At 44.6% G+C, this 26,127-nt stretch overlaps 2 protein-coding genes and 3 non-coding genes across 6 annotated transcripts; all 5 read left to right on the top strand.

The window, feature by feature from the left end:
- The first annotated feature begins 1,682 nt into the window (after window positions 1-1,682).
- On the top strand, window positions 1,683-1,754 carry trnah-gug (transfer RNA histidin (anticodon GUG)). Its single transcript has one exon. It is a non-coding gene; the product is annotated as a tRNA-His (tRNA).
- A 2,804-nt stretch (window positions 1,755-4,558) lies between these two features.
- Window positions 4,559-4,630, top strand: trnah-gug (transfer RNA histidin (anticodon GUG)). Its single transcript has one exon. It is a non-coding gene; the product is annotated as a tRNA-His (tRNA).
- Window positions 4,631-7,404: 2,774 nt separating this feature from the next.
- On the top strand, window positions 7,405-7,476 carry trnah-gug (transfer RNA histidin (anticodon GUG)). The gene has a single exon. It is a non-coding gene; the product is annotated as a tRNA-His (tRNA).
- Window positions 7,477-7,826: 350 nt separating this feature from the next.
- On the top strand, window positions 7,827-21,437 carry LOC106580078 (kinesin-like protein KIF24). Of its 2 annotated transcripts, XM_014160692.2 has the most exons (11): window positions 7,827-7,966; window positions 8,578-9,353; window positions 9,587-9,749; window positions 13,732-13,829; window positions 17,598-17,834; window positions 19,698-19,785; window positions 19,948-20,069; window positions 20,511-20,616; window positions 20,720-20,791; window positions 20,963-21,072; window positions 21,196-21,437. In XM_014160692.2, the coding sequence occupies exons 2-11, from the start codon at window positions 8,623-8,625 to the stop codon at window positions 21,356-21,358; spliced, it is 1,890 nt and encodes a 629-aa protein (XP_014016167.2). In that variant the 5' UTR covers window positions 7,827-7,966; window positions 8,578-8,622; the 3' UTR covers window positions 21,359-21,437. The 2 variants fall into 2 exon arrangements, with proteins under 2 accessions (XP_014016167.2, XP_045558947.1); XM_045702991.1 differs by lacking the exon at window positions 7,827-7,966 and having other exon boundaries at window positions 8,220-9,353.
- LOC123729129 (uncharacterized) lies at window positions 21,380-25,591 on the top strand. The gene is made up of 4 exons (XM_045702992.1): window positions 21,380-23,332; window positions 23,526-24,063; window positions 24,328-24,419; window positions 24,615-25,591. The coding sequence occupies exons 1-2, from the start codon at window positions 21,655-21,657 to the stop codon at window positions 23,630-23,632; spliced, it is 1,785 nt and encodes a 594-aa protein (XP_045558948.1). The 5' UTR covers window positions 21,380-21,654; the 3' UTR covers window positions 23,633-24,063; window positions 24,328-24,419; window positions 24,615-25,591.
- Window positions 25,592-26,127: the final 536 nt, after the last annotated feature.

Here is a 26,127-nt window from a genome sequence, read left to right as displayed (position 1 = left end):
TGGTTTCCGCTTAAGTTATGGATATGTCACTGCAACCTTATAGGTCCTCAATGATGTCACCATTGCCCTTGATTCTAAGCAATGTTGTGCTGCTATTTTTATTGACTTGGCCAAAGCTTTTGATAAAGTAGACCATTCCATTATTTTAGGCCGGCTAAGGAATATTGGTGTCTGAGGGGTCTTTTGCCTGGTTTGCTAACTACCTCTCTCAAAGAGTGCAGTGTATAAAGTCAGAAAATCTGCTGTCTCAACCACTGCCTGTCACCAAGGGAGAACCCCAGGCTCAATCCTAGGCCCCACGCGCTTCTCAATTTACATCAACAACATAGCTCAGGCAGTAGGAAGCTCTCTCATCAATTTAAATGCAGATGATACAGTCTTATACTCAGCTGGCCCCTCAGCTGGCCCCTTGTGTTAAATGCTCTACAACAAAGCTTTCTTAGTGTCAAACAAGATGTCTCTACCCATAACCTTGTTCTGAACACCTCCAAAACAATTGTCATGTGGTTTGGTAAGAAGAATGCCCCTCTCCCCACAGGTGTGATTACTACCTCTGAGGGTTTAGAGCTTGAGGTAGTCACCTCATACAAGTACTTGGGAGTATGGCTAGACAGTACACTGTCCTTCTCTCAGCACATATCAAAGCTGCAGGCTAAAGTTAAATCTAGACTTGGTTTCCTCTATCGTAATCGCTCTTCTTTCACCCCAGCTGCCAAACTAACCCTGATTCAGATGACCATCCTACCCATGCTAGATTACGGAGACATCATTTATAGATCAGCAGGTAATGGTGCTCTCGAGCGGCTAGATGTTCTTTACCATTCGGCCATCAGATTTTCCACCAATGCTCCTTATAGGACACATCACTGCACTCTATACTCCTCTGTAAACTGGTCATCTCTGTATACCCGTCGCAAGACCCACTGGTTGATGCTTATTTATAAAACCCTCTTAGGCCTCACTCCCCCCTGTCTGAGATATTTACTGTAGCCCTCATCCTCCACATACAACACCCGTTATGCCAGTCACATTATGTTAAAGGTCCCCAAAGCACACACATCCCTGGGTTGCTCGTTTTTTCAGTTTGCTGCAGCTAGCGACTGGAACGAGCTGCAACAAACACTCAAACTGGATAGTTTTATCTCAATCTCTTCATTCAAAGACTCAATTATGGACACACTTACTGACAGTTGTGGCTGCTTTGCGTGATGTATTGTTTTCTCTACCTTCCTGCCCTTTGTGCTGTTGTCTGGGCCCAATAATGTACCATGTTTTGTGCCGCTACCATGTTGTCCTGCTAACATGTTGTTGTCATGTTGTGTTGCTACCATGCTGTGTTGTCATGTGTTGCTGCCTTGCTATGTTGTTGTCTTAGGGCTCTCTTTATGTAGTTGTGTTGTCTCTCTTGTCGTGATGTGTGTTTTGTCCTGTATTTATTTATATGTCATTTATTTTTATTTATTTTATTTACAATCCCAGTCCCCGTCCCCGCAGGAGGTCTTTTGCCTTTTGGTAGGCCATCATTGTAAATAAGAATTTGTTCTTAACTGACTTGCCTAGTTAAAATAAAAGTAAAAAATAAAATAAAAATACGTGGCATAACTTAACAGTTAGCCAGTTTATTTTACCAACGTCACTACAAATCCCAATTTCTCCCATAAAGGGGCAAGCCCTGGTAGCTCGCCGTGATCGTATAGTGGTTAGTACTCTGCGTTGTGGCCGCAGCAACCCCGGTTCGAATCCGGGTCACGGCATTGCGATACACAATGTCACGGCAAAAGGGCTCTATTTTTTGATGTTTTTGAAAGAAACTTAGTCTTCACTACAAAAACAAGAATCAAGTTAACTCTAATAAGAAAAGTCTGTCAATGTTAGCCATATCCCCCCTGTGTGTAAGACCCCTGCTGTAACACAATAATGTAACTGCAGAGGAGCAACTAGGTGTTGTTTACCGTAATGTACCCTAAAACACTTGCGCTCAAACAGGTCGAACAGGTCGAGAGCTTCAAGTTCCTCAGTGTCCACACCACTAAAGAGATATCGTGGTCCACACACATTAACACAGTCGTGAAGAGGGCATGGCAATGCCTCTTCCCCCTCAGGAGGCTGAAAAGATTTGGCATCCTCAAAAAGCTGTACAGCTGCACCATTGAGAGCATCTTGACTGGCTGCATCACCACTTGGTATGGCAACTGCTTGTCATCTGAACGCAAGGCGCTACAGAGGGTAGTGCGTACGCCCAGGACACAGGGTTCGCACAAAGTGCTTGAGGTGCTTAAAGTACCTGAATTTGGCACTCTGAAATTCAAGTACTGGAATACCTTAAAATCAGACATCTTCTCAGGTTGGTACTTGAAAAGTACTTGAATTAGAATGAGAGGAGAACAGATCAAATATGTTTACAAAAAATATGATAAAAATGTATTGGTCTTGCAAATGAATTTCCAGGCAGACTACTGAGTTTTATTGCCTCACGTGTTTCGTGCTGTGGTTGCCAGGCGAGCTCGCTCATTCCACCCACACTGCCACTCAGCCAGGTTGGTACAGAACTGACTGATTAGGCACCGCCAAACATCACATCGATAGCTAAACTGCCGGGAAATATGGAACATTTCTGGGATCTTTTATTTCAGCTCATGAAACATGGGACCAACACTTTACATGTTGCGTTTTATATTTTTGTTCAGTATAATTTACTCACCTTTTCTTACCACTACATCACTGGACCCAACCAACCCACACCATGTAAGGTGCAACAAAATGTGTCAGACTGGGTGAATAGGCCCTTTGTGAATCGGCCCCGAAGAGCCACATGAAGGGGGAAAGACACAACGCTGCATCCTGCACTGGCGCCAGTTCTACATTATGTGACATTTTCTCTGCAACAACCTCCAGAGCTTTTCATTCACAGGGCTCCGGCTATATTCCGCCTTATCAAGCAACAGCCGTGCTCATGCCCTTCTGGTGGCCGTTCACGTGCCGTTTCCCTCACACAGCCCACCCAATCATTATGCTGGAGTTGTGTAGTAATGTAAATAGGAAATGTGTGTTCACCAGTAGGCATGTTCCAAAACTCTGCTATTCAAATGACAAAATCGTTAGTACTGACTTATCACCTATGTATGGAGTAAATAAGTCGGTTTTTTTTCATGAGATTGTGGCGATATACTGCCATCTGTTGGCGACTAGATCAACAACGACTACATCAACAACATAGCTCAGACAGTAGGAAACTCTCTCATCAATTTAAATGCAGATGATACAGTCTTATACTCAGCTGGCCCCTTGTGTTAAATGCTCTACAACAAAGATTTCTTAGTGTCCAACAAGCCTTCTCTACCCATAACCTTGTTCTGAACACCTCCAAAACAATTGTCATGTGGTTTGGTAAGAAGAATGCCCCTCTCCCCACAGGTGTGATTACTACCTCTGAGGGTTTAGAGCTTGAGGTAGTCACCTCATACAAGTACTTGGCAGTATGGCTAGACAGTACACTGTCCTTCTCTCAGCACATATCAAAGCTGCAGGCTAAAGTTAAATCTAGACTTGGTTTCCTCTATTGTAATCGCTCTTCTTTCACCCCATCGGCCAAACTAACCCTGATTCAGATGACCATCCTACCCATGCTAGATTACGGAGACAATTTATAGATCGGCAGGTCAGGGTGCTCTCGAGCGGCTAGATGTTCTTTACCATTCGGCCATCAGATTTTCCACCAATGCTCCTTATAGGACACATCACTGCACTCTATACTCCTCTGTAAACTGGTCATCTCTGTATACCCGTCGCAAGACCCACTGGTTGATGCTTATTTATAAAACCCTCTTAGGCCTCACTCCCCCCTGTCTGAGATATTTACTGTAGCCCTCATCCTCCACATACAACACCCGTTCTGCCAGTCACATTGTGTTAAAGGTCCCCAAAGCACACACATCCCTGGGTTGCACGTTTTTTCAGTTTGCTGCAGCTAGCGACTGGAACGAGCTGCAACAAACACTCAAACTGGACAGTTTTATCTCAATCTCTTCATTCAAAGACTCAATTATGGACACACTTACTGACAGTTGTGGCTGCTTTGCGTGATGTATTGTTTTCTCTACCTTCCTGCCCTTTGTGCTGTTGTCTGGGCCCAATAATGTACCATGTTTTGTGCCGCTACCATGTTGTCCTGCTACCATGTTGTTGTCATGTTGTGTTGCTACCATGCTGTGTTGTCATGTGTTGCTGCCTTGCTATGTTGTTGTCTTAGGTCTCTCTTTATGTAGTTGTGTTGTCTCTCTTGTCGTGATGTGTGTTTTGTCCTGTATTTATTTATATGTCATTTATTTTTATTTATTTTATTTACAATCCCAGTCCCCGTCCCCGCAGGAGGTCTTTTGCCTTTTGGTAGGCCATCATTGTAAATAAGAATTTGTTCTTAACTGACTTGCCTAGTTAAAATAAAAGTAAAAAAATAAAATAAAAAATACGTGGCATAACTTAACAGTTAGCCAGTTTATTTTACCAACGTCACTACAAATCCCAATTTCTCCCATAAAGGGGCAAGCCCTGGTAGCTCGCCGTGATCGTATAGTGGTTAGTACTCTGCGTTGTGGCCGCAGCAACCCCGGTTCGAATCCGGGTCACGGCATTGCGATACACAATGTCACGGCAAAAGGGCTCTATTTTTTGATGTTTTTGAAAGAAACTTAGTCTTCACTACAAAAACAAGAATCAAGTTAACTCTAATAAGAAAAGTCTGTCAATGTTAGCCATATCCCCCCTGTGTGTAAGACCCCTGCTGTAACACAATAATGTAACTGCAGAGGAGCAACTAGGTGTTGTTTACCGTAATGTACCCTAAAACACTTGCGCTCAAACAGGTCGAACAGGTCGAGAGCTTCAAGTTCCTCAGTGTCCACACCACTAAAGAGATATCGTGGTCCACACACATTAACACAGTCGTGAAGAGGGCATGGCAATGCCTCTTCCCCCTCAGGAGGCTGAAAAGATTTGGCATCCTCAAAAAGCTGTACAGCTGCACCATTGAGAGCATCTTGACTGGCTGCATCACCACTTGGTATGGCAACTGCTTGTCATCTGAACGCAAGGCGCTACAGAGGGTAGTGCGTACGCCCAGGACACAGGGTTCGCACAAAGTGCTTGAGGTGCTTAAAGTACCTGAATTTGGCACTCTGAAATTCAAGTACTGGAATACCTTAAAATCAGACATCTTCTCAGGTTGGTACTTGAAAAGTACTTGAATTAAAATGAGAGGAGAACAGATCAAATATGTTTACAAAAATATGATAAAAATGTATTGGTCTTGCAAATGAATTTCCAGGCAGACTACTGAGTTTTATTGCCTCACGTGTTTCGTGCTGTGGTTGCCAGGCGAGCTCGCTCATTCCACCCACACTGCCACTCAGCCAGGTTGGTACAGAACTGACTGATTAGGCACCGCCAAACATCACATCGATAGCTAAACTGCCGGGAAATATGGAACATTTCTGGGATCTTTTATTTCAGCTCATGAAACATGGGACCAACACTTTACATGTTGCGTTTTATATTTTTGTTCAGTATAATTTACTCACCTTTTCTTACCACTACATCACTGGACCCAACCAACCCACACCATGTAAGGTGCAACAAAATGTGTCAGACTGGGTGAATAGGCCCTTTGTGAATCGGCCCCGAAGAGCCACATGAAGGGGGAAAGACACAACGCTGCATCCTGCACTGGCGCCAGTTCTACATTATGTGACATTTTCTCTGCAACAACCTCCAGAGCTTTTCATTCACAGGGCTCCGGCTATATTCCGCCTTATCAAGCAACAGCCGTGCTCATGCCCTTCTGGTGGCCGTTCACGTGCCGTTTCCCTCACACAGCCCACCCAATCATTATGCTGGAGTTGTGTAGTAATGTAAATAGGAAATGTGTGTTCACCAGTAGGCATGTTCCAAAACTCTGCTATTCAAATGACAAAATCGTTAGTACTGACTTATCACCTATGTATGGAGTAAATAAGTCGGTTTTTTTTCATGAGATTGTGGCGATATACTGCCATCTGTTGGCGACTAGATCAACAACGACTACATCAACAACATAGCTCAGACAGTAGGAAACTCTCTCATCAATTTAAATGCAGATGATACAGTCTTATACTCAGCTGGCCCCTTGTGTTAAATGCTCTACAACAAAGATTTCTTAGTGTCCAACAAGCCTTCTCTACCCATAACCTTGTTCTGAACACCTCCAAAACAATTGTCATGTGGTTTGGTAAGAAGAATGCCCCTCTCCCCACAGGTGTGATTACTACCTCTGAGGGTTTAGAGCTTGAGGTAGTCACCTCATACAAGTACTTGGCAGTATGGCTAGACAGTACACTGTCCTTCTCTCGGCACATATCAAAGCTGCAGGCTAAAGTTAAATCTAGACTTGGTTTCCTCTATTGTAATCGCTCTTCTTTCACCCCATCGGCCAAACTAACCCTGATTCAGATGACCATCCTACCCATGCTAGATTACGGAGACAATTTATAGATCGGCAGGTCAGGGTGCTCTCGAGCGGCTAGATGTTCTTTACCATTCGGCCATCAGATTTTCCACCAATGCTCCTTATAGGACACATCACTGCACTCTATACTCCTCTGTAAACTGGTCATCTCTGTATACCCGTCGCAAGACCCACTGGTTGATGCTTATTTATAAAACCCTCTTAGGCCTCACTCCCCCCTGTCTGAGATATTTACTGTAGCCCTCATCCTCCACATACAACACCCGTTATGCCAGTCACATTATGTTAAAGGTCCCCAAAGCACACACATCCCTGGGTTGCTCGTTTTTTCAGTTTGCTGCAGCTAGCGACTGGAACGAGCTGCAACAAACACTCAAACTGGACAGTTTTATCTCAACCTCTTCATTCAAAGACTCAATTATGGACACACTTACTGACAGTTGTGGCTGCTTTGCGTGATGTATTGTTTTCTCTACCTTCCTGCCCTTTGTGCTGTTGTCTGGGCCCAATAATGTACCATGTTTTGTGCCGCTACCATGTTGTCCTGCTACCATGTTGTTGTCATGTTGTGTTGCTACCATGCTGTGTTGTCATGTGTTGCTGCCTTGCTATGTTGTTGTCTTAGGTCTCTCTTTATGTAGTTGTGTTGTCTCTCTTGTCGTGATGTGTGTTTTGTCCTGTATTTATTTATATGTCATTTATTTTTATTTATAATCCCAGTCCCCGTCCCCGCAGGCGGTCTTTTGCCTTTTGGTAGGCCATCATTGTAAATAAAAATTTGTTCTTAATTGACTTGCCTAGTTAAAATAAAAGTAAAAAAATACAATTTATTTTATTAAAGTTTATTTTACCAACGTCACTACAAATCCCAAATTCTCCCCTAGAGGGGCAAGCCCTGGTAGCTCGCCGTGATCGTATAGTGGTTAGTACTCTGCGTTGTGGCCGCAGCAACCCCGGTTCGAATCCGGGTCACGGCATTGCAATACACAATGTCACGGCAAAAGGGCTCTGTTTTTAGATCTTTTTGAAAGAAACGTAGTCTTCCCTACAATAAAAAGAATCAAGTTACCTCTCACATAGCTTTTTGCCCACAGCTAAAGAACAACAGACAAAATGCGAGGAGCCATGTTAGTGCAGCGCGCCGTGTGTAAATGGAATGGTTCCGATTCGCCGGCAGCCGGCGCACAAAGCAAACTAAATCTGCCTTTTCCGCCTTTCTCAACTCAATGCACATGCAGCAGCAGTAGCTCATTGGTCTGAGTTTACAGCGGGAAGAAATGCGCTAACTCAAACCGTTGTTATGGAGATGCTTTTTGTGTATGGAAACAGTCGGAAGGAGATGTCCACTGTTTAAAAATGTAATGCATACCGGTATGTTAGTTTCTTAGCTTTGATACACGAGACAGAGAGCTCGTTTGGTCAGTTAATCTTCCCGAAGAGGAGACTGACTTCGAAGTTCGAACATTGGTGAGTGATGTGGGCACTTTTGGACTAACCTATTTGCTTGGCACCTCACCTTGCTTTGTAAAAACTACAGCCAGCACACTTGCAAGAAGGTTAACTTATATAACGTAGCCAGGTGAGGCGAGAGGCAAAATTATTATTTAAATGTTTACAGCATTTTCCTCCCCTGGGTCCTCAACAACATCCCAGTGAATTCCTATTCTAAATTCCACTTTATTTGGTTCAGAGTTTTCATGACGTGGTCCTTCACAACTGCCAGAACACTGCAGCTGTCAACATAACTGTAAAGCTATGACAGCTGTTGTTCTGTTGGCTCATCTATATTTATCATATTTGCTACACTGCAATGTGTGACGTAGTGCCACCATCAGCAGTGTCAAGTTTCAGCACCAAAGCATGCAGCACACCCAGCCACAAGAGTAGGGTTAGGGTTCGGTTCATGAACAAAAAGCACGGAGGAAGGCAAGGTGTAAGCAAGGGAGTTGTCTTGTAATGTGCCACCGGTTTATACATTTGTAGTCGAGGCTACTGAAGGTCTATTTGGTTGTGCCGCCTTGGGGACAGTGCGCTCCAACGTTAACCAAATGGAATGACCACCGCTCATTCTCTCACAGGGATTGCGAACACATGCCAGAGGTGAGAAGGTACCATTTGAGGCGATGACATCATGCCTGTACGAGTGCCTGCGCGAGGTCGGGCTTCAGCGTCACTACCCTTGTTTTACAGCCATGGGATTGAGACGCGCGGGACACCTGTCTTTGCTCACCATGGGCGACTACTCGAGCTTGGGGGTCCACAGCATGGAGGACCGTGCCCGGCTGTTCCACCTGGTACAGCTGGTCAAGTCTCTGAAGGAAGAGGAAGAGGAGGACCATGGGGGCCACGATGACGATAGAGTTGTGATAACAACAAAGACTTTCACTTCAGGCAGCAAAGTCCCCACATGCAGGCAGCTAGATTTTGATGGTGATGGTAGGTCTAGCGAGCCCAAACGCGGATGGCTCAGTGACTATGACAGTCACAGGGGGGCTGGTGTCCACCCCTTCCCGAGCCCGAACACAGGGGTTAAACCCCAACCACGCTGCGACCTCAGCAGAGGGTCACCCATACACAGAACCCAGATCAGTGGGACGCCGAGGCGTAGCTGTCCTCACAAGCAAACTGTCAGACGGACCACAATGCACAGGAGCAACAGCAAAGTGACCCATCGTCAGAGCGTCTGCATTTACAAGGACGGGACGACCATCGGCAGCAGGCCAAGACCTGAGGTGTGCCGGGAGGAGGATGGGACATCCAGGAGGACGGATGAGCCCACATACATGTACACATCGAGGAGAACTCTTGGCTGCAACTATGGTCTGCCCCTGAGTAGCCCGGTGTCAACCAGAAAGTAAGTTGTATTATGTTTCAACTGTGTATAATGCTGTTGTTGTTAGTGTATGGGTTACTAGGCTGGTAGTCTCTGGTCTGCTGCTGTCTCTCCTTTCATCTGTTTTCCTACTTCTTTTCATTCTCCAAATAACTGCCCCTCACACTTGGTTAGTTGGAAAAGGTAACTCTCTCTTATTAATTATACTGTTGTTCAAAATACCTGTAATTTGTTCTTGTGTGTGTGTGTTGTAGGGAGGCAGGTGGGCAGAGGATCAGTGTGTGTGTGAGGAAGAGGCCCCTGACCTATGCTGAGAACAGGAGAGGGGAGGCAGACGTTGTCACAGCCCATGATGGAGATTCTGTGGTAGTCCATGAGAGCAAAGAGGCAGTGGACCTGACCCAGTACATACTCCAAGTAGGTACCAGGTCCAGTAGAGCCCTGCACAGGCATGAATTTAAAGCCAAGCTTCTACCCATGCTGGTCATGCTCAGGCCCTACCCTACCCAGGCCCGATTGCTTCTGCTAAATTTAAGGCCCGGCCCGGCCCTGCCCGAAACCAGAAATAACTTCCCCCGTTAGTAAATCCATTAGCTGCTCCTCTTTGTCACTCACTCCCTGCGCGAAGCACACTCTGCATGCGCTCTGCTCATGGCGCTCTGAGTCTGTGAGTATCCATAGCAATGCCTCCGCTTGGGCTGCTCTGTTCAGTGAAGAAACATGAGAGAGCAGTTAGCTGTTAGCTACTTTTCGTCACTCTAAACTCCGACAAAACTCAATGAGAATTATAATTTTTGGTGAAATAATCTCTCCAGTCTTATATTTGACGAGGTTGAAGCACTTCTGACGCCACGTTATGATCTTAGTCAGATGTGACTGTACTGCGCAGCAGGGCGCGCGCAAATGGCTCAGCTTCAACATTTTATTGATCAATTTAGTGATACCCAAGCCCTACCCGTACCCTAGTTATTGATGGCCGTAACCCGATGTATAATGTCGGGGCCTGTCGGGCTCGGGTTTGGTAGCAGAACTCTAAAGTACAGTACACTCAGAGGCTCCATCACACAGTCACAGAGGACAGAGTCTAGCAAGACTTGAATATAGCAGTGTATACAGTACAGACCGTGAATATACAGTATGTAGGTACAATAAAGGAGACATTATGTATGTTTGTATATCATACAGATGTAGGATCTTAAATTTGGGCCAGTTTGCTACAGCAGAAAAATGATCCTGCAACAACAGGAAATGTGAATTATTGTGTGGCTAATAGTTCATTTACATTGATACATTTTTCATTAGGGTAAGTCAAGTCTGAATTTCAAAGTAGAAATAACAAACTTTAGAAGCCTTTTCAAAACGCAAATACACTACAAGCTTGCATTTCCTGCCGGCCGTGCAGGAAAATTCTCAGCAACAAAAGAGTGATCAAATTAAGATCCTACATCTGTATGTTTGGATGTACTGTGTACATCATCCAGTATTAACCAGTGTTAAGGCTAGGATTGCACATTTTGGGGAATATTCAGAGGTGAAAACTTTCTGTGGGAATATATGGGAATTAACTGGAACATATTGGAATTAACAGAAATATATTAAAATTAATATGAATACCATTTAAATGTAGATGTTTTTTGCATTGGATATATTTACCATATCATATGGAAACAAACATAACCATTTTACCTTATTATAAGTAGACATAATTGCAAATGATTAAATCCTTCCAGTAGAAATAAAAATAACAATTTAGTTACGAATTGAACTTTATTAAATGAGTTGACTTTTCACATGGGATGATTTCACTGAACAACAAAAGAAAGGGAATATTGAATGATCCCCAATGATCCATCGCATCTCCCAAAAACATTTGCAACATAAATCTGTAAAATGATATTCTAGAAAATAAAGCATTTGGTTGTCTTCCTCCCAGGCTTTCATGTCTTTTCCCTGGACCTCCTCAATGTCCACCTCTTGAACAGCAGACTCTGAGGCCTCATCTTCACTGTCACTTTACAACCTTGTTTAGGATGGCTCATTGTCAGGCTCAAAAAGCCTCAAATTTGCCCGGAATGCCACCAATTTTTCAACCCTTGTATTTGTCAGCCTGTTGTGTGCTTTGGTGTGTGTGTTCCCAAACAAGGACCAGTTGCGCTCTGAGGCAGCTGATGTTGGTGGGATTTGGAGGATGATGGAGGCAACAGGGGAAAGAGCCTCAGATCCACTAAGTCCCTTCCACCAGGTGGCTGATGAGATATGTTGGCACGACTGCCATATTGCATCTCCATCCCAAAGCCCTTGCTTGGAAGTGTACTTCGCCAGACTGCCAAGAACCTTGCCCTCTGACCAGGCCAAGGTGGCGAGACACGGTAGTGATGACACCATAGGCCTTGTTGATCTCTGCACCAGACAGGATGCTCTTGCCAGCATACTTGGGGTCCAACACGTATGCTGCGGCGTGTATGGTCTTCAGGCAGAAGTCTTCACGCTTTTTGATGTATTTCAGAACTGCAGTCTCATCTGCTTGGAGACACAGTGAAGTGGGCAAGGCAGTACGGATTTCTTCTCTTACATCTGCAAGCAGAGTCTGAACATCAGACAGGATGGCATTGTGTCCCTCAATCCGTGCAATGGCTACTGCTATAGGTTTCAGGAGTTTCAGGCTGCTTACTACTCTCCCAAAATACATAATCCAGGAGGATCCTCTTGATGGGGCTGTCCATATCGGCAGACTGTGATATGGCCATTTCTTGGAGAGACTCCTTCCCCTCCAGGAGACTGTCAAACATGATGACAACACCATCCCAACGGGTGTTGCTGGGCAGCTTCAATGTGGTGCTCTCATTCTTCTCATTTTGCTTGGTGAGGTAGATTGCTGCTATAACTTGATGACCCTTCACATACCTAACCATTTCCTTGGCTTTCTTGTATAGTGTATCCATTGTTGTCAGTGCCATGATGTCTTTGAGGAGCAGATTCAATGCATGAGCAGCACAGCCAATGGGTGTGATGTGAGGTTAGGACTCCTCCACTTTAGACCAAGCAGCCTTCATGTTCGCAGCCTTGTCTGTCACCAGTGCAAATACCTTCTGTGGTCCAAGGTCATTGATGACTGCCTTCAGCTCATCTGCAATGTAGAGACTGGTGTGTCTGTTGTCCCTTGTGTCTGTGCTCTTGTAGAATACTGGTTGAGGGGTGGAGATTATGTAGTTAATTATTCCTTGCCCACGAACATTCAACCACCCATCAGAGATTATTGCAATACAGTCTGCTTTCTCTATGATTTGCTTGACCTTCACTTGAACTCTGTTGAACTCTGCATCCAGCAAAGCATGTCTGGTTGGAGGGGTGTATGCTGGGCGAAGAACATTCAGAAATCTCTTCCAATACACATTGTGAGTACCAATACAAATTGTGAGCATCAGAGGTGAACCAATTGCATAAACAGCTCGAGCAAGACATCCATCAGCATTTCTCTGACTACGTTCCTCCATTGAGTCAAAAAAACTTCTGATTCCAGAAGGACCATGAGCTGTTGCTATCGATAAGGTGTCTGATTCATTATTTTCACCTCAAATAGAAGTTGAGGGACTTTTGTCAGAGGCTGCTTGTTGTGAGCGCTGAGGGAACTTTATGCACTTGGCCAGATAATTCTTCATCTTTGTTGCATTCTTCACATATGATTTAGCACAGTATTAGCAAATGTACACAGCTTTTCCTTCTACATTTTGTAAGATACATGTTTTAAAATGAATCATATATGGAAACAGGTGAATTAACACTCCTCAGTTAGCAGGCTCAAGCAAGCTAAAACCCACATGGTAGCAAAAACTAACTAAGAGAAATTGTTAACAAGTTAGAAATTATTTAAACACACTTTGCTGTAGGCTACTATTTACTAGCTAACAAAAAAATCATATATGTCATATAAAATATATTCACCCCAACCAGTATTGTAATCAAAACTTACCAGAAAGCATGTAGTCCTTGGCTCAGACAGTGTAGTAGTGTGGGCTCAATAGCATCTCATTAGTGTGCAGGATCTTGAGTATCAGCTGTACATGTGATGGAAGAATGCACTGTGCATGCAAAGGGTTGCAATTCCATTGAATAGGGGATAGTTTAACCAAAATAAGACCTAGAATTGCCTTATGTGTATCCTACAAAAAAATTTCACTGTTATAAGCTAACTTTTTTCATCAATTTAAGCAAAATGTCCTAAATTCCAGGGCTTAACTTCCCATGAAAAATTTCTGGAAATTTCCCGGAAAGTTTCCTACTCTTTGCAACCCAAGTTAAGGTACATAAATATTATTCATATAGCTTCAGGCCCCCTGATCCTTGTAACACAGTGTTGATCTGTGTGTGTGTCTGCACTCTTCTCTGGTCCCCTCCACAGCACAGGTTTAATTATGATGAGGTGTTTGGGGAAGAGAGCTCCAATGTGGATGTGTACCTGAAAACAGCCTTTCCGCTGATACAGCATGTCCTCAACGGGTAAGGAACCTTTTGTTGTGTTCATTAGGCTCCAAACAAAAGAAAGCGGGGAGGGACTCCAATAAGAAAAGTCTGTCAATGTTAGCCATATTCCCCCTGTGTGTAAGACCCCTGCTGTAACACAATAATGTAACTGCAGAGGAGCAACTAGGTGTTGTTTACCGTAATGTACCCTAAAACACTTGCGCTCAAACAGGTCGAACAGGTCGAGAGCTTCAAGTTCCTCAGTGTCCACATCACTAAAGAACTATCGTGGTCCACACACATTAACACAGTCGTGAAGAGGGCATGGCAACGCCTCTTCCCCCTCAGGAGGTTGAAAAGATTTGGCATCCTCAAAAAGCTGTACAGCTGCACCATTGAGAGCATATTGACTGGCTGCATCACCACTTGGTATGGCAACTGCTTGTCATCTGAACGCAAGGCGCTACAGAGGGTAGTGCGTACGCCCAGGACACAGGGTTCGCACAAAGTGCTTGAGGTGCTTAAAGTACCTGAATTTGGCACTTTGAAATTCAAGTACTGGAATACCTTAAAATCAGACATCTTCTCAGGTTGGTACTTGAAAAGTACTTGAATTAAAATGAGAGGAGAACAGATCAAATATGTTTACAAAAAATATGATAAAAATGTATTGGTCTTGCAAATGAATTTCCAGGCAGACTACTGAGTTTTATTGCCTCACGTGTTTCGTGCTGTGGTTGCCAGGCGAGCTCGCTCATTCCACCCACCCTGCCACTCAGCCAGGTTGGTACAAAACTGACTGATTATGCACCGCCAAACATCACATCGATAGCTAAACTGCCGGGAAATATGGAACATTTCTGGGATCTTTTATTTCAGCTCATGAAACACTTTACATGTTGCGTTTTATATTTTTGTTCAGTATAATTTACTCACCATTTCTTACCACTACATCACTGGACCCAATCAACCCACACCATGTAAGGTGCAACAAAATGTGTCAGACTGGGTGAATAGGCCCTTTGTGAATCGTCCCCGAAGAGCCACATGAAGGGGGAAAGACACAACGCTGCATCCTGCACTGGCGCCAGTTCTACATTATGTGACATTTTCTCTGCAACAACCTCCAGAGCTTTTCATTCACAGGGCTCCGGCTATATTCCGCCTTATCAAGCAGCAGCCGTGCTCATGCCCTTCTGGTGGCCGTTCACGTGCCGTTTCCCTCGCACAGCCCACCCAATCATTATGCTGGAGTTGTGTAGTAATGTGAATAGGAAATGTGTGTTCACCAGTAGGCATGTTCCAAAACTCTGCTATTCAAATGACAAAATCATCAGTACTGACTTACCGCCTATGTATGTAGTAAATAAGTTGTTTTTTTCAAGAGATTGTGGCGATATACTGCCATCTGTTGGCGACTAGAAACAATTGCATAATATGAACTATTAAAAAATGAATGGTCCTTGAATATGACTTGCCACACTGCCTGTACGAACCCTGAGTACACCACTGGGGCCGAGCTCCCTGCCATCCAGCACCTCTATACCAGGCGGTGTTAGAGGAAGGCCCTAAAAATTGTCAAAGACTTCAGCCATCCAAGTCACAGACTGTTCTCTCTGCTACCACATGGCAAGTAGTACCTATGACCAAGTCTGGAACCAACAGGACCCTGAACAGCTTCTACCCCCAGGCTATAAGACTGCTAATAGTTAGTTAAATAGTTAAGCAATAGCTACCTGGAGCATCTGCACTGACCCTTTTTGCAATAATCTCTTTTGACTCATCACATACGCTGATGTTACTGTTTATTATCTATCCCGTTGCCTAGTCACTTTATTCCGACCTACGTGTACAGTTGAAGTCGGAGGTTTACATACACTTAGGTTGGAGTAATTAAAACTCATTTTTCAACCACTCCACAAATTTCTTGTTAACAAACTATAGTTTTGGCAAGTCAGTTAGGACATCTACCTTATGCATGACACAAGTAATTTTTACAACAATTGTTTACAGACAGATTATTTCACTTATAATTCACTGTATCACAATTCCAGTGGGTCAGAGGTTTACATACACTAAGTTGACTGTGCCTTTAATCAGCTTGGAAAATTCCAGAAAATGATGTCATGGCTTTAGAAGCTTCTGATAGGCTAATTTACATAATTTGAGTCAATTGGAGATGTACCTGTGGATGTATATGAAGGCCTACCTTCAAACTCAGTGTCTCTTTGCTTGACATCATGGGAAAATCAAAAGAAATCAGCTAAGACCTCCGAAAATAAATTGTAGACCTCCACAAGTCTGGTTCATCCTTGGGAGCAATTTACAAATGCCTGAAGGTACCATGTTCATCTGTGCAAACAATAGTGCGCAAGTATAAACACCACGCAGCCGTCATACCACTCAGGAAGGAGACACGTTCTGTCTCCTAGAGATGAAGGTACTTTGGTGCGAAAAGTGCAAATCAATCCCAGAACAACAGCAAAGGACCTTGTGAAGATGCTGGAGGAAACCGGTACAAAAGTATCTATATCCACAGTAAAAGGAGTCCTATATTGACATAACCTGAAAGGCCGCCCAGCAAGGAAGAAGCCACTGCTCCAAAACCGCCATAAAAAGCCAGACTACGGTTTGCAACTGCACATGTGGACAAAGATCGTACTTTTTGGAGAAATGTCCTTTGGTCTGATGAAACAAAAATAGAACTGTTTGGTCATAATGACCATCGTTATGTTTGGAGGAAAAAGGGGGATGCTTGCAAGCCGAAGAACACCATCCCAACAGTGAAGCAAGGGGGTGGCAGCATCATGTTGTGGGGGTGCTTTGCTGCAGAAGGGTCTGGTGCACTTCACAAAATAGATGGCATCATGAGGAGGAAAAATTATGTGGGTATATTGAAGCAACATCTCAAGATATCAGTCAGGAAGTTAAAGCTTGGTCGCAAATGGGTCTTCCAAATGGACAATGACCCCAAGCATACTTCCAAAGTTGTGGCAAAATGGCTTAAGGACAACAAAGTCAAGGTATTGGAGTGGCCATCACAAAGCCCTGACCTCAATCCTATATAAAATTTGTAGGCAGAACTGAAAAAGCGTGTGCGAGCAAGGAGGCCTACAAACCTGACTCCGTTACACCAGCTCTGTCAGGAAGAATAGGACAAAATTCACCAAACTTATTGTCGGAAGCTTGTGGAAGGCTACCCGAAACGTTTGACCCAAGTTAAACAATTTAAAGGCAATGCTACCAAATACTAATTGAGTGTATGTAAACTTCTGACCCACTGGGAATGTGATGAAAGAAATAAAAGCTGAAATAAATCATTCTCTACTATTATTCTGACATTTGACATTCTTAAAATAACGTGGTGATCCTAACTGACCTAAGACATGGAATTTTTACTAGGATTAAATGTCAGGAATTGTGAAAAACTGAGTTTAAATGTATTTGGCTGAAGTCTCTGTAAATTTCCGACTTCAACTGTACATATCTTCCTAAATTACCTTGTACCCCTGCACATCGACTCAGTACTTGTACCCCGTGTATACAGCCAAGTTATCGTTACTCATTATGTATTTATTCCTTGTGTTATTATTTTTCAATTTATTCCTTGTGTTATTTGTCTATTTTTCTATTTCTTCTACTATTTCTAAATTTTTTCTCTCTGCATTGTTGGGAAGGGCCTGTTAGTAAGCATTTCACTGTTAGTCTACACCTGTTGTTTACGAAGCATGTGACACATAAAATTAGATTTGATTTGAAATGGGATATTGTGTGACCTAGTTCTGTCTGTATGTACATTGGCAGAGGCAAGGCCACTTGTTTTGCATACGGCCAGACGGGAGCAGGGAAGACACACACCATGCTGGGTTGTCCTCCTCAGAGACAGGGGCTATATGCTCTGGCTGCCAGGGACATATTTACCCAGCTGCACTCCACCCAGGACTGTGGCAACTCTACAGTCCCATCCCACGTCTATGTCTATGTCAGCTTCTTTGAGATCTACTGTGGCCAGCTCTACGACTTGTTGGACTGTAGAAAACGGTGCGTGTGTGATTGTGTATGTACTCAAGTTCAGGACTGACTTAACTCGACCAGTAGTAGTGACTTTGTTTTCAGAAAATATTTCATAATGTAACACTCTAACTTGGACTCTGACTCGAACACTAGAGACTTGGGACTTGACTCGCACTCGAGGTTTAGTAAATTGACTACATCACTGAACATAACCCTGCTCTCTGATTGGTCCATTCTCGAGGTCGACCGATTATGATTTTTCAACGCTGATGCCGATTATTGGAGGACCAAACAAAGCCGATACCGATTAATCGGCCTATTTTTTTCCTGTATATATATATATATTTGTAATAATGACAATTACAACAATACTGAATGAACAATGAACACTTTTATTTTAACTTTAAATAATACATAAATAAAATCTATTTAGTCTCAAATAAATAATGAAACATGCTCAATTTGGTTTAAATAATGCAAAAACACAGTGTTGGAGAAGAAAGTAAAAATGCAATATGTGCAATTTAAAAAGCTAACGTTTAAGTTCCTTGCTCAGAACATGAGAACATATGAAAGCTGGTGGTTCAATATTCCCAGTTCTTCAATATTCCCAGTTAAGAAGTTTTAGGTTGTAGTTATTATAGGAATTATGACGCGTCGACTATTTCTCTCTATACCATTTGTATTTCATATACCTTTGACTATTGGATGTTCTAATAGGCACTTTAGTATTGCCAGCCTAATCTCAGGAGTTGATAGGCTTGAAGTCATAACCAGCGCTGTGAAGCAAGCATTGCTAAGAGCTGCTGGCAAACGCAGTAAAGTTTGAATGAATGCTTACGAGCCTGCTGCTGCCTACCACCGCTCAATCAGTCTGCTCTATCAAATCATGGACTTAATTATAATGTAATAAACACAGAAATACGACCCATTGGTCATTATTATGGTAAAATCCGGAAACTATAATTTAGAAAACAAAAACTTTTATTCTTTCAGTGAAATACGGAACCGTTCTGTAGTTTATCGAACGGGCGGCAACCCTAAGTCTAAATATTGCTGTTAAATTGCACAACCTTCAATGTTATGTCATAATTATGTAAAATTCTGGCAAATTAGTTCGCAACGAGCCAGGCGGCCCAAATTGTTGCATATGCCCCGACTCTGCGTGCAATGAACGCAAGAGAAGTGACACAATTCCCCTAGTTAATATGCAGGTTTAAAAAAATATACTTCTGTGTATTGATTTTAAGAAAGGCATTGATATTTATGGTTAGGTACATTCATGCAACGATTGTGCTTTTTTTGCAAATGCGCTTTTGTTAAATCATCCCCCGTTTGCCGAAGTAGGCTGTGATTCGATGATAAATTAACAGGCACCACATTGATTATATCAACGCAGGACAAGCTAGTTAACCTAGTAATATCATCAACCATGTGTAGTTAACTAGTGATTAGGTGAAGATGGATAGTTTTTTTATAAGATAAGTTTAATGCTAGCTAGCAACTTACCTTGGCTCCTTGCTGCACTCGCGTAACAGGTAGTCAGCCTGCCACGCAGTTTCCTCGTGGAGTGCAATGTAATCGGAATCCAAAAATGCAGATTATCGATTGTTATGAAAACTTGAAATCTGACCTAATTAATCAGCCATGCCGATTAATTGGTCGACCTCTAGTCCCTTCACAATGACATGGTCATAACCATGCTCTCTGATTGGTCCCTTCATAATAACACTGAACCATTTTAACCACAACCACTCAGTGAACCACTCAGCGAACCACGGAACCAGTGAACTACTCATTGAACCACTCAATGAACCACTCAGGAAATAAGTGAACCAGTAAACCTCTGATTGGTCTCTTTATAATGACATCTGTGTCTTCTCTATGCAGCTTGTTTGCAAGGGAGGATGGGCACCAAGTGGTTCAGATAGCAGGGCTAAGAGAGGTCAAAGTGGAGTCTGTCAACTCATTGCTGGAGGTGAGACTTTTATCCCTCTCTTCTCATTCTTCCTATTCTCGTCTGTTTTGCCTCGCTGTTTTGATTTATTTCCCTTCTCCATTCCATCCTCCTTTCATCGCTTCTCCTGCCTCCACCCCTCCTCATTTATCCTCCCCACCTTCTCCTCTCTCCGTCCTCCAGGTGATTTTGTGGGGTACAGGGGAGCGCACCCAGGGGGTGAGTGGAGTCAATCCTGTGTCATCCCGCTCCCACGCTCTGCTCCAGATACAGCTCAGAGACTCTGGCAATCGGGCCACTGGCAAGTCAGTGTCACGTTATAATAAGTAATAGGACAAATTCGCCAAATTAGTTCCAGGTAGCCAAACTGATATATAGAAAATGATTAACCAGGTATATGGAGTTTGCACCTTGCAATTCAGACACATTTTTTGGGGGACTTTTTCAAGATTAGGACATTTTATAATCTAAAATAAAACACATATTCAGCAATATCCCTGAGATTGAATGTGTTATTTTATGTATGATTAGCTATAGTACACAGTGTGTGTGTGTGTGTGTGTGTGTGTGTGTGTGTGTGTGTGTGTGTGTGTGTGTGTGTGTGTGTGTGTGTGTGTGTGTGTGTGTGTGTGCGTGTGTGTGTGTGTGTGTGTGTGTGTATGCAATTCAGTAGCTTTGTAACATAGTTTAGGTGACATTAAATTAAAAGTAATCGGACCAGATGTATCCCACACTGTGTTGTGTAGGATGTCATTTGTGGATCTGGCTGGGAGTGAGAGAGCAGCAGACTCCAGAGACCCAGACAGACTGAGTCGCATGGAGGGGGCAGAGATCAACCAGAGTCTACTGGCAGTGAGCGCAACACACACAATAGGATGCAATACAATACTTTATTGTTCACTTTCACACACACATAACATGGGATTGCTGTTAACATGTAGCCTATTTGTTTCAGCTGAAAGAATGTATCCGTTCTCTGGACCAAGAGCAGTCACACACACCGTTCAGACAGAGCAAGCTCACGCAGGTAAAGAATCTCACACACACATTGCAAACGTTCACGGGTTCAACTCTCAACGACACATCTGAGCAACTCCACACCGGGCTTGTGCTTCAACTGTGTTGTCCACAGGGAATGCTAGAATTTGGGTCAGTACCACTTTTTTTTCAAACTCTGTTTACCTTGTTGTCTGTATAGGTTTTGAAGGACTCCTTTGTTGGTGATTCAAAGACATGTATGATTGCAAACGTTTCCCCCAGTCACCTAGCAACCAAACACACACTCAATACGCTGAGATACGCTGACCGGTGAGTGTTACGTATTAACTAGGTCATATGAGAACACACACTCCGACTCAACAGTTTTGAGGACATTGATTAATTGGTCAGTGACATTGGCCTGTGATATATCATCTCTTATTGGCTCTACAGGGTGAAGGAGCTGGGGGGGGGAGGGGGGAGAAGACGGCCCACAGTCACCCCGTCCCCATCCCCGAAACATGATCAGACTAGCAGCAGTGGTACTAGTGCCAGCAGGGGGAAAAGTCCCCCAAAAAGGGTGAAGTTGGGGGACACAGGGAGGCCCGAAATGTGACTGGCACCCCTGCCAGGAGGTTAGCCCCAGGGGGAGCTCTGCTCTGCTCCACACCAAAGGGCCGGGGGGCGGGGGAGGGCTTTGGGAGGGGGAGAGAAGACCTCTGTTTGGAGCACGCCACACCTGTGAGGGGCTCACTGGGCCAGGGGCTTTGGAGGTGCAGGAGGAGTGAGGGAGTGGGAGAGAGGGAGAGGAAGTGGGATAGAGAGAGGGAGGTGGAAAAGAAAGGGCACAGAAAGGAACGTGAGAAGACAGATGATTCCAACACAGAACAGGACCATGGTGTGGCTCGGGTGATGAGACAGCGAATGGGAGAGGGGAGGACAACCCTTTGGGAAATACCCAGAGAAGGAAGAGCCACTACAAGCCAGATGGCCATAGGTAAAAGGGCAGCTGCTGCTTCCTGCCTCAGAGGAGCAGAGAGGCAGAGGACTACTATGAGTAAAGGAGAGGGAGAGGGCAGGAGATGGATAGAGCAGGACCGAATTGTGGGGGAGAGGGAGAGAGAGAAGACGGCTGAGGGACAGAGAGAGTTAGGAGAGGGCAGGGAGAGAGATAGGAGGACTAGTACAGAATGGGAAAGAGAGAGAGAAACTGAGACGCCAAGCGAGCGGGAGAGCGAGAAGGAAAGAGAGAGGCATTTGAGAAGATACCACCAGCAGCTGCAGCAGATGCAGTGGCTCCAGCAGCCTCTGCCTGGCTCTCCATCTGTCTGCCGCGGTCTGGAGGAGCTGCTGGCTGGGTACAGGGCCACGACTGGGGCCGGGGGAGACCACCTCTCGCTCCGGGGGGAAGGGACCGCAGGGGTCACAGTGGAGGCAAAGGGGAAGGGACAGAGTCACCTCTCTAACAACACGTCTCAGAGCCACTGCCGCAATGGCGATAATGATGTTGATGATGATGATAATGAAGGAGATAATGATGGTAGTGGAGAGCACATCCTCGAGTGTCTCGTCCCCGGGGCTGGATCAGTGCTGTCTACCATCAGCAGGCTGGATGACCGAGGGACAGGAGGAGGAGGAGTGGAGAGAGGGAGTGGGGACGAATGGGGGTCACCCAAGGAGGAGGAGAGGAGAGGGAGATGGGCATGGCCAGAGTGTAGAGTGGTCGAGTCAGAAGAGGGCGGCAGGTGGACAGGGGCTGTGTTGCGTCTTGGGGAAGAGGAACGGTTACCATCTAGCCTCCGCGGGCCATTTGAGAGGAGGGGGTGGGCAGGGGAACACAAGGAGAGAGGAGAAGAGGACATGCTGCTGGAGGCTGAATGGAGCACAGAGGAGGAAGGAGAGGTTAATGACTTCCCCCGCGGCTCCACAGACAGCAACAGTGACAACGACAACATTTACCGACACTGCAGCCACCACGCTCCGGCCGAGAGGCCCCTCTCTCCACCCCCGCCCCCAGCCAAGCTCAACGACCTGTCCCTGGAGTCCAAGCACATCAACCAGAGCTCCAGTGGCCTGTGCCTACACTTCCAAAATGTCCCCCTTTGCCCCTGTCAGCAGGGAGTACCACTGAGCCCCAGAGAAAGGACAGCGCTACCAGGTGCTGAGCTGCTACGTCAGATAGACCCTGCCACCCCCCTTCTGTCCTTTGTGCAGACGTGGAGGGGAGCAGCTTTTGGCACCACAAGGCTTCCCCCTGAGAGCCAAAATAATTCTGGAGTTGTGGCTCAAATGCCCCCTTCTTCACCACCACACTGTGAGTCCTCGGGCGATTCATCTAGATGCACCATGGACCCCCTCTCACTTTCCTTGCTTCAAGTAGACAGGCTGGCAGCCACAGACTCCTTCCTCTGCCAGCAGGTACCACACAGCACCTACTCCCCCTCCCTCTTGCCTAGGGAAGGTGGAAAGAGAAAAGGGGTGGTGGAGGGTGGCCAGTCTCTAGTACCAACTCTAGGGATAGATGGGAAGAGTGAAGGCCACATGGATCAGAGGAGATCCAAGATGGACGCTGCTCCTCTCTGGAGAATGGGTGAGTCACATACACAAGCTTGTGCAATGCCTTTTTCCCCCGCATTGTTTACTTAAAATCTCTGTAAATAATTGCCACCTTCTCATTGACATTGTTCATTTGTGAGAATTGCGGTTTTGTTAGGGGATTGCGTGTAAAAAAACAAAAATGTCAAATATTGCTCTAATTCTCTTGTGTTGTCTGTTCTGTCCAGCTATGACCAAACCATCTGCCCCTGTGGTCTCCCTGGTGTCTGTCCAAGACCAAAGTGGAATCCTGAAAACCCCAGCCCAGTTAGGGAGGGAGGTCCTAGGCTCCTGAGACTCTACCTGTCCCCCTGGCCCTTCTCCACACCTCCACTCACCACACAACCTCACTGTATCCAATACACACACAACCAAGTGCTCCCAAGGCCCAATCCAGCCCAACACACAAACATCACACCCTCTGCCTTCCACCCATATACCACAACGTACACATACACCTCCCATCACTACTAAACACACATTTCAGGATACACCCAACTCCTCTATCCCTAGTGTGCAAATTCTCCAACAAATGAACAACCCTGTGCAATTTAACATTTTGCAGGACCAATCTCAGTCACCCAGTTCAAACAGTTCTCCTAATCTCCACACTCCATGCCGTCTCAGCGGTTCAAGCAGTCCAGACGGTCCAAACGGTCTGTTAAAGCATGTTGGACCCCCAGCCATCCTCTCCTTCTCTACTCAGGAAGCACTGGAGCATGCCTAGTAAGTTCAAGTCTATCTGTTATGTAGCATGAACAATGTGTAGGTGTATGGTTCCTTACTCATCCTGGCTCTATCCCTTGCCATCTCTTCCTCTTTCCTTCTCTTCCTCTTTCCCTCTCTTCCTCTTTCCCTCTCTTCCTCTTTCCCTCTCTTCCTCTTTCCCTCTCTTCCTCTTTCCTTCTCTTCCACTTTCCTTCTCTCTCTGTCTCTCTCTCTCTCTCTCTCTCTCTCTCTCTCTCTCTCTCTCTCTCTCTCTCTCGTCAGGTGGTGTGTTGTCCAGACCCATTGGGAGCAGTTGAAGCAGATAGTCTCTGTGTCGTAGAGAGGGGACATTGCTGTGCCAACAGCCTGACATGGTGAGAACGCAGCACCTTGTATATACAAGTATTCAATATACTAGCTCATATATCATGGATTGGATTCATTGCAATTACTCTTTTTGTTGCTGAATGGGACACTTGGTTTGAGAGTAGTGCTCTCCATGACTGTCTACCATTTGTTGATCCATCTTCCTTCCCTGTCTGTCTCACCGGTCCCTCTCTATTCTTCAGGACTTTAGGGAGTACGTTCAGAAACTGGAGGAGATCATGGAGCAAAAGGCTGTGTGCGTTCAGAGCCTGAGAGCTCTGCTACAGCCCTACCTCACCCAACTGAAAAATCCTTGTTGAAAAATATTAGTCATTTTGAATTCATGGAGTGAATTTCAATTCAGTTCTGTTTCTGAATTGAAAACTGAATTGACCCCAAACCTGCCTGACGTACCTTAAATTACACCAGGCAAATCATTTGTGTGAGTGTGGAGTGAGCTGTATTTTTTTTAACAGTAGCCTACAGGAACAAACACTTATAGTCAGTACCTTCATGATTAAGGCACTGTACTACTGTATCACAAATAATGAGATTCCCATAGAGAATGATAGAGTCCTCTAGTGGCCAAAAGGCCATGTTAGCATGGACAGCACCATTGAGGGCTTCCACCATTATAATGTAGTCAACTGGATTGGACTTTCAACTTCATTGTCTAATGCCTCCTGGTGATCCTGTTGGAGTCATGTCCAACTAGGTAATCAGGAGGGATCAGCCAATTGTGTACATCAAAATGGAGATAGCCTCAATGGTGCTGCCCATGCTGTCACAGACGCTATAGTGGCACAGATACAAAGATGAGTCCTCTATCTCTATGGAGATTCCCAACCTCTGTCATTTCAAGAATTTTGCTACGAGTAACTTATCATAAAAAGTTATGGAATCATTATAATGTTGTACTTTGGTAGTTTGCGTAGTCTGTCCACGAGAGATTAAATATACATGGAAGAAAAATCACTGTTTTTATGTGGTAGGCCTATCCTCTGTGGTTGGCCTTTGAAATGCATACGCAAAGAAGATGTCTGCCAGTTCTTCATCTGTCTTGCCAACAGATGGAGGCGCTGTGTGTGAAAATCCTTGTTTTCAGAGTAGAAAATGTATTGCACAATTCACTCAAAAAGAAAAGTCACATGCTTCATAAAACAACCGGTGTAGACTAAAAGTGAAATGTTTACTTACGTGTCCTTTTCCAACAATGCAGAGTTAAGATAAATATATCAAAATTATATCAAAAATTGATATGACACGAGGCATAAATACACAGTGAATAACAAAAATCTTGAGTAAAAATAGCATGGCTATATACAGGGAGTACCAGTACTGAGTTGATGTGCAGGGGTATGAGGTAATTGAGATAGCTATGTACTTATAGGTAGGGGTAAAGTGAACTAGTCAACAGGATAGATAATAGACAGTTGCGTATATGTTGAGTGTGAAAGTGTGTGTGTGTGTGTGTGTGTGGTGTCAGTATGCATGTGTGTGCATGTTATGTGTATGTGGGCGTATGTAGTGTGTGTGTGTGTGTGTTGTCAGTGTAAGTATGTGTGAGTGTCCAGTGTTTGTGCATAGAGTTAGTGCATAAAAGGATCAATGCAGGTAGTCCGGGTAGCCATTTTATTAGCTATTTAGCAGTCTTGTTTAGCAATCTTTGTCAAGGGTGTGTACGGGAGGCGAAGTCAGGTGCAGGAGAGCAGAGTG

This window comes from Salmo salar, chromosome ssa20 (genome assembly GCF_905237065.1).
Source record: "Salmo salar chromosome ssa20, Ssal_v3.1, whole genome shotgun sequence".
NCBI classification, from domain to species: domain Eukaryota; kingdom Metazoa; phylum Chordata; class Actinopteri; order Salmoniformes; family Salmonidae; genus Salmo; species Salmo salar.
The sequence above is the reverse complement of the archived record's forward strand: the minus strand, read 5'-3'. Positions and strand labels throughout refer to the sequence as shown.

What these genes read in the sequence shown, in the direction of transcription:
- LOC106580078 (XM_014160692.2), top strand. Translation starts at nt 8,623, where the DNA reads ATGACATCATGCCTGTACGAGTGCCTGCGCGAGGTCGGGCTTCAGCGT. An exon ending in ATACAGCATGTCCTCAACGG is followed by an intron (nt 13,830 to 17,597) that starts GTAAGGAACCTT and finishes GTACATTGGCAG; the next exon opens with AGGCAAGGCCACTTGTTTTG. An exon ending in GACAGAGCAAGCTCACGCAG is followed by an intron (nt 20,792 to 20,962) that starts GTAAAGAATCTC and finishes TTGTCTGTATAG; the next exon opens with GTTTTGAAGGACTCCTTTGT.
- LOC123729129 (XM_045702992.1), top strand. Translation starts at nt 21,655, where the DNA reads ATGAGACAGCGAATGGGAGAGGGGAGGACAACCCTTTGGGAAATACCC. An exon ending in TGCTCCTCTCTGGAGAATGG is followed by an intron (nt 23,333 to 23,525) that starts GTGAGTCACATA and finishes TGTTCTGTCCAG; the next exon opens with CTATGACCAAACCATCTGCC.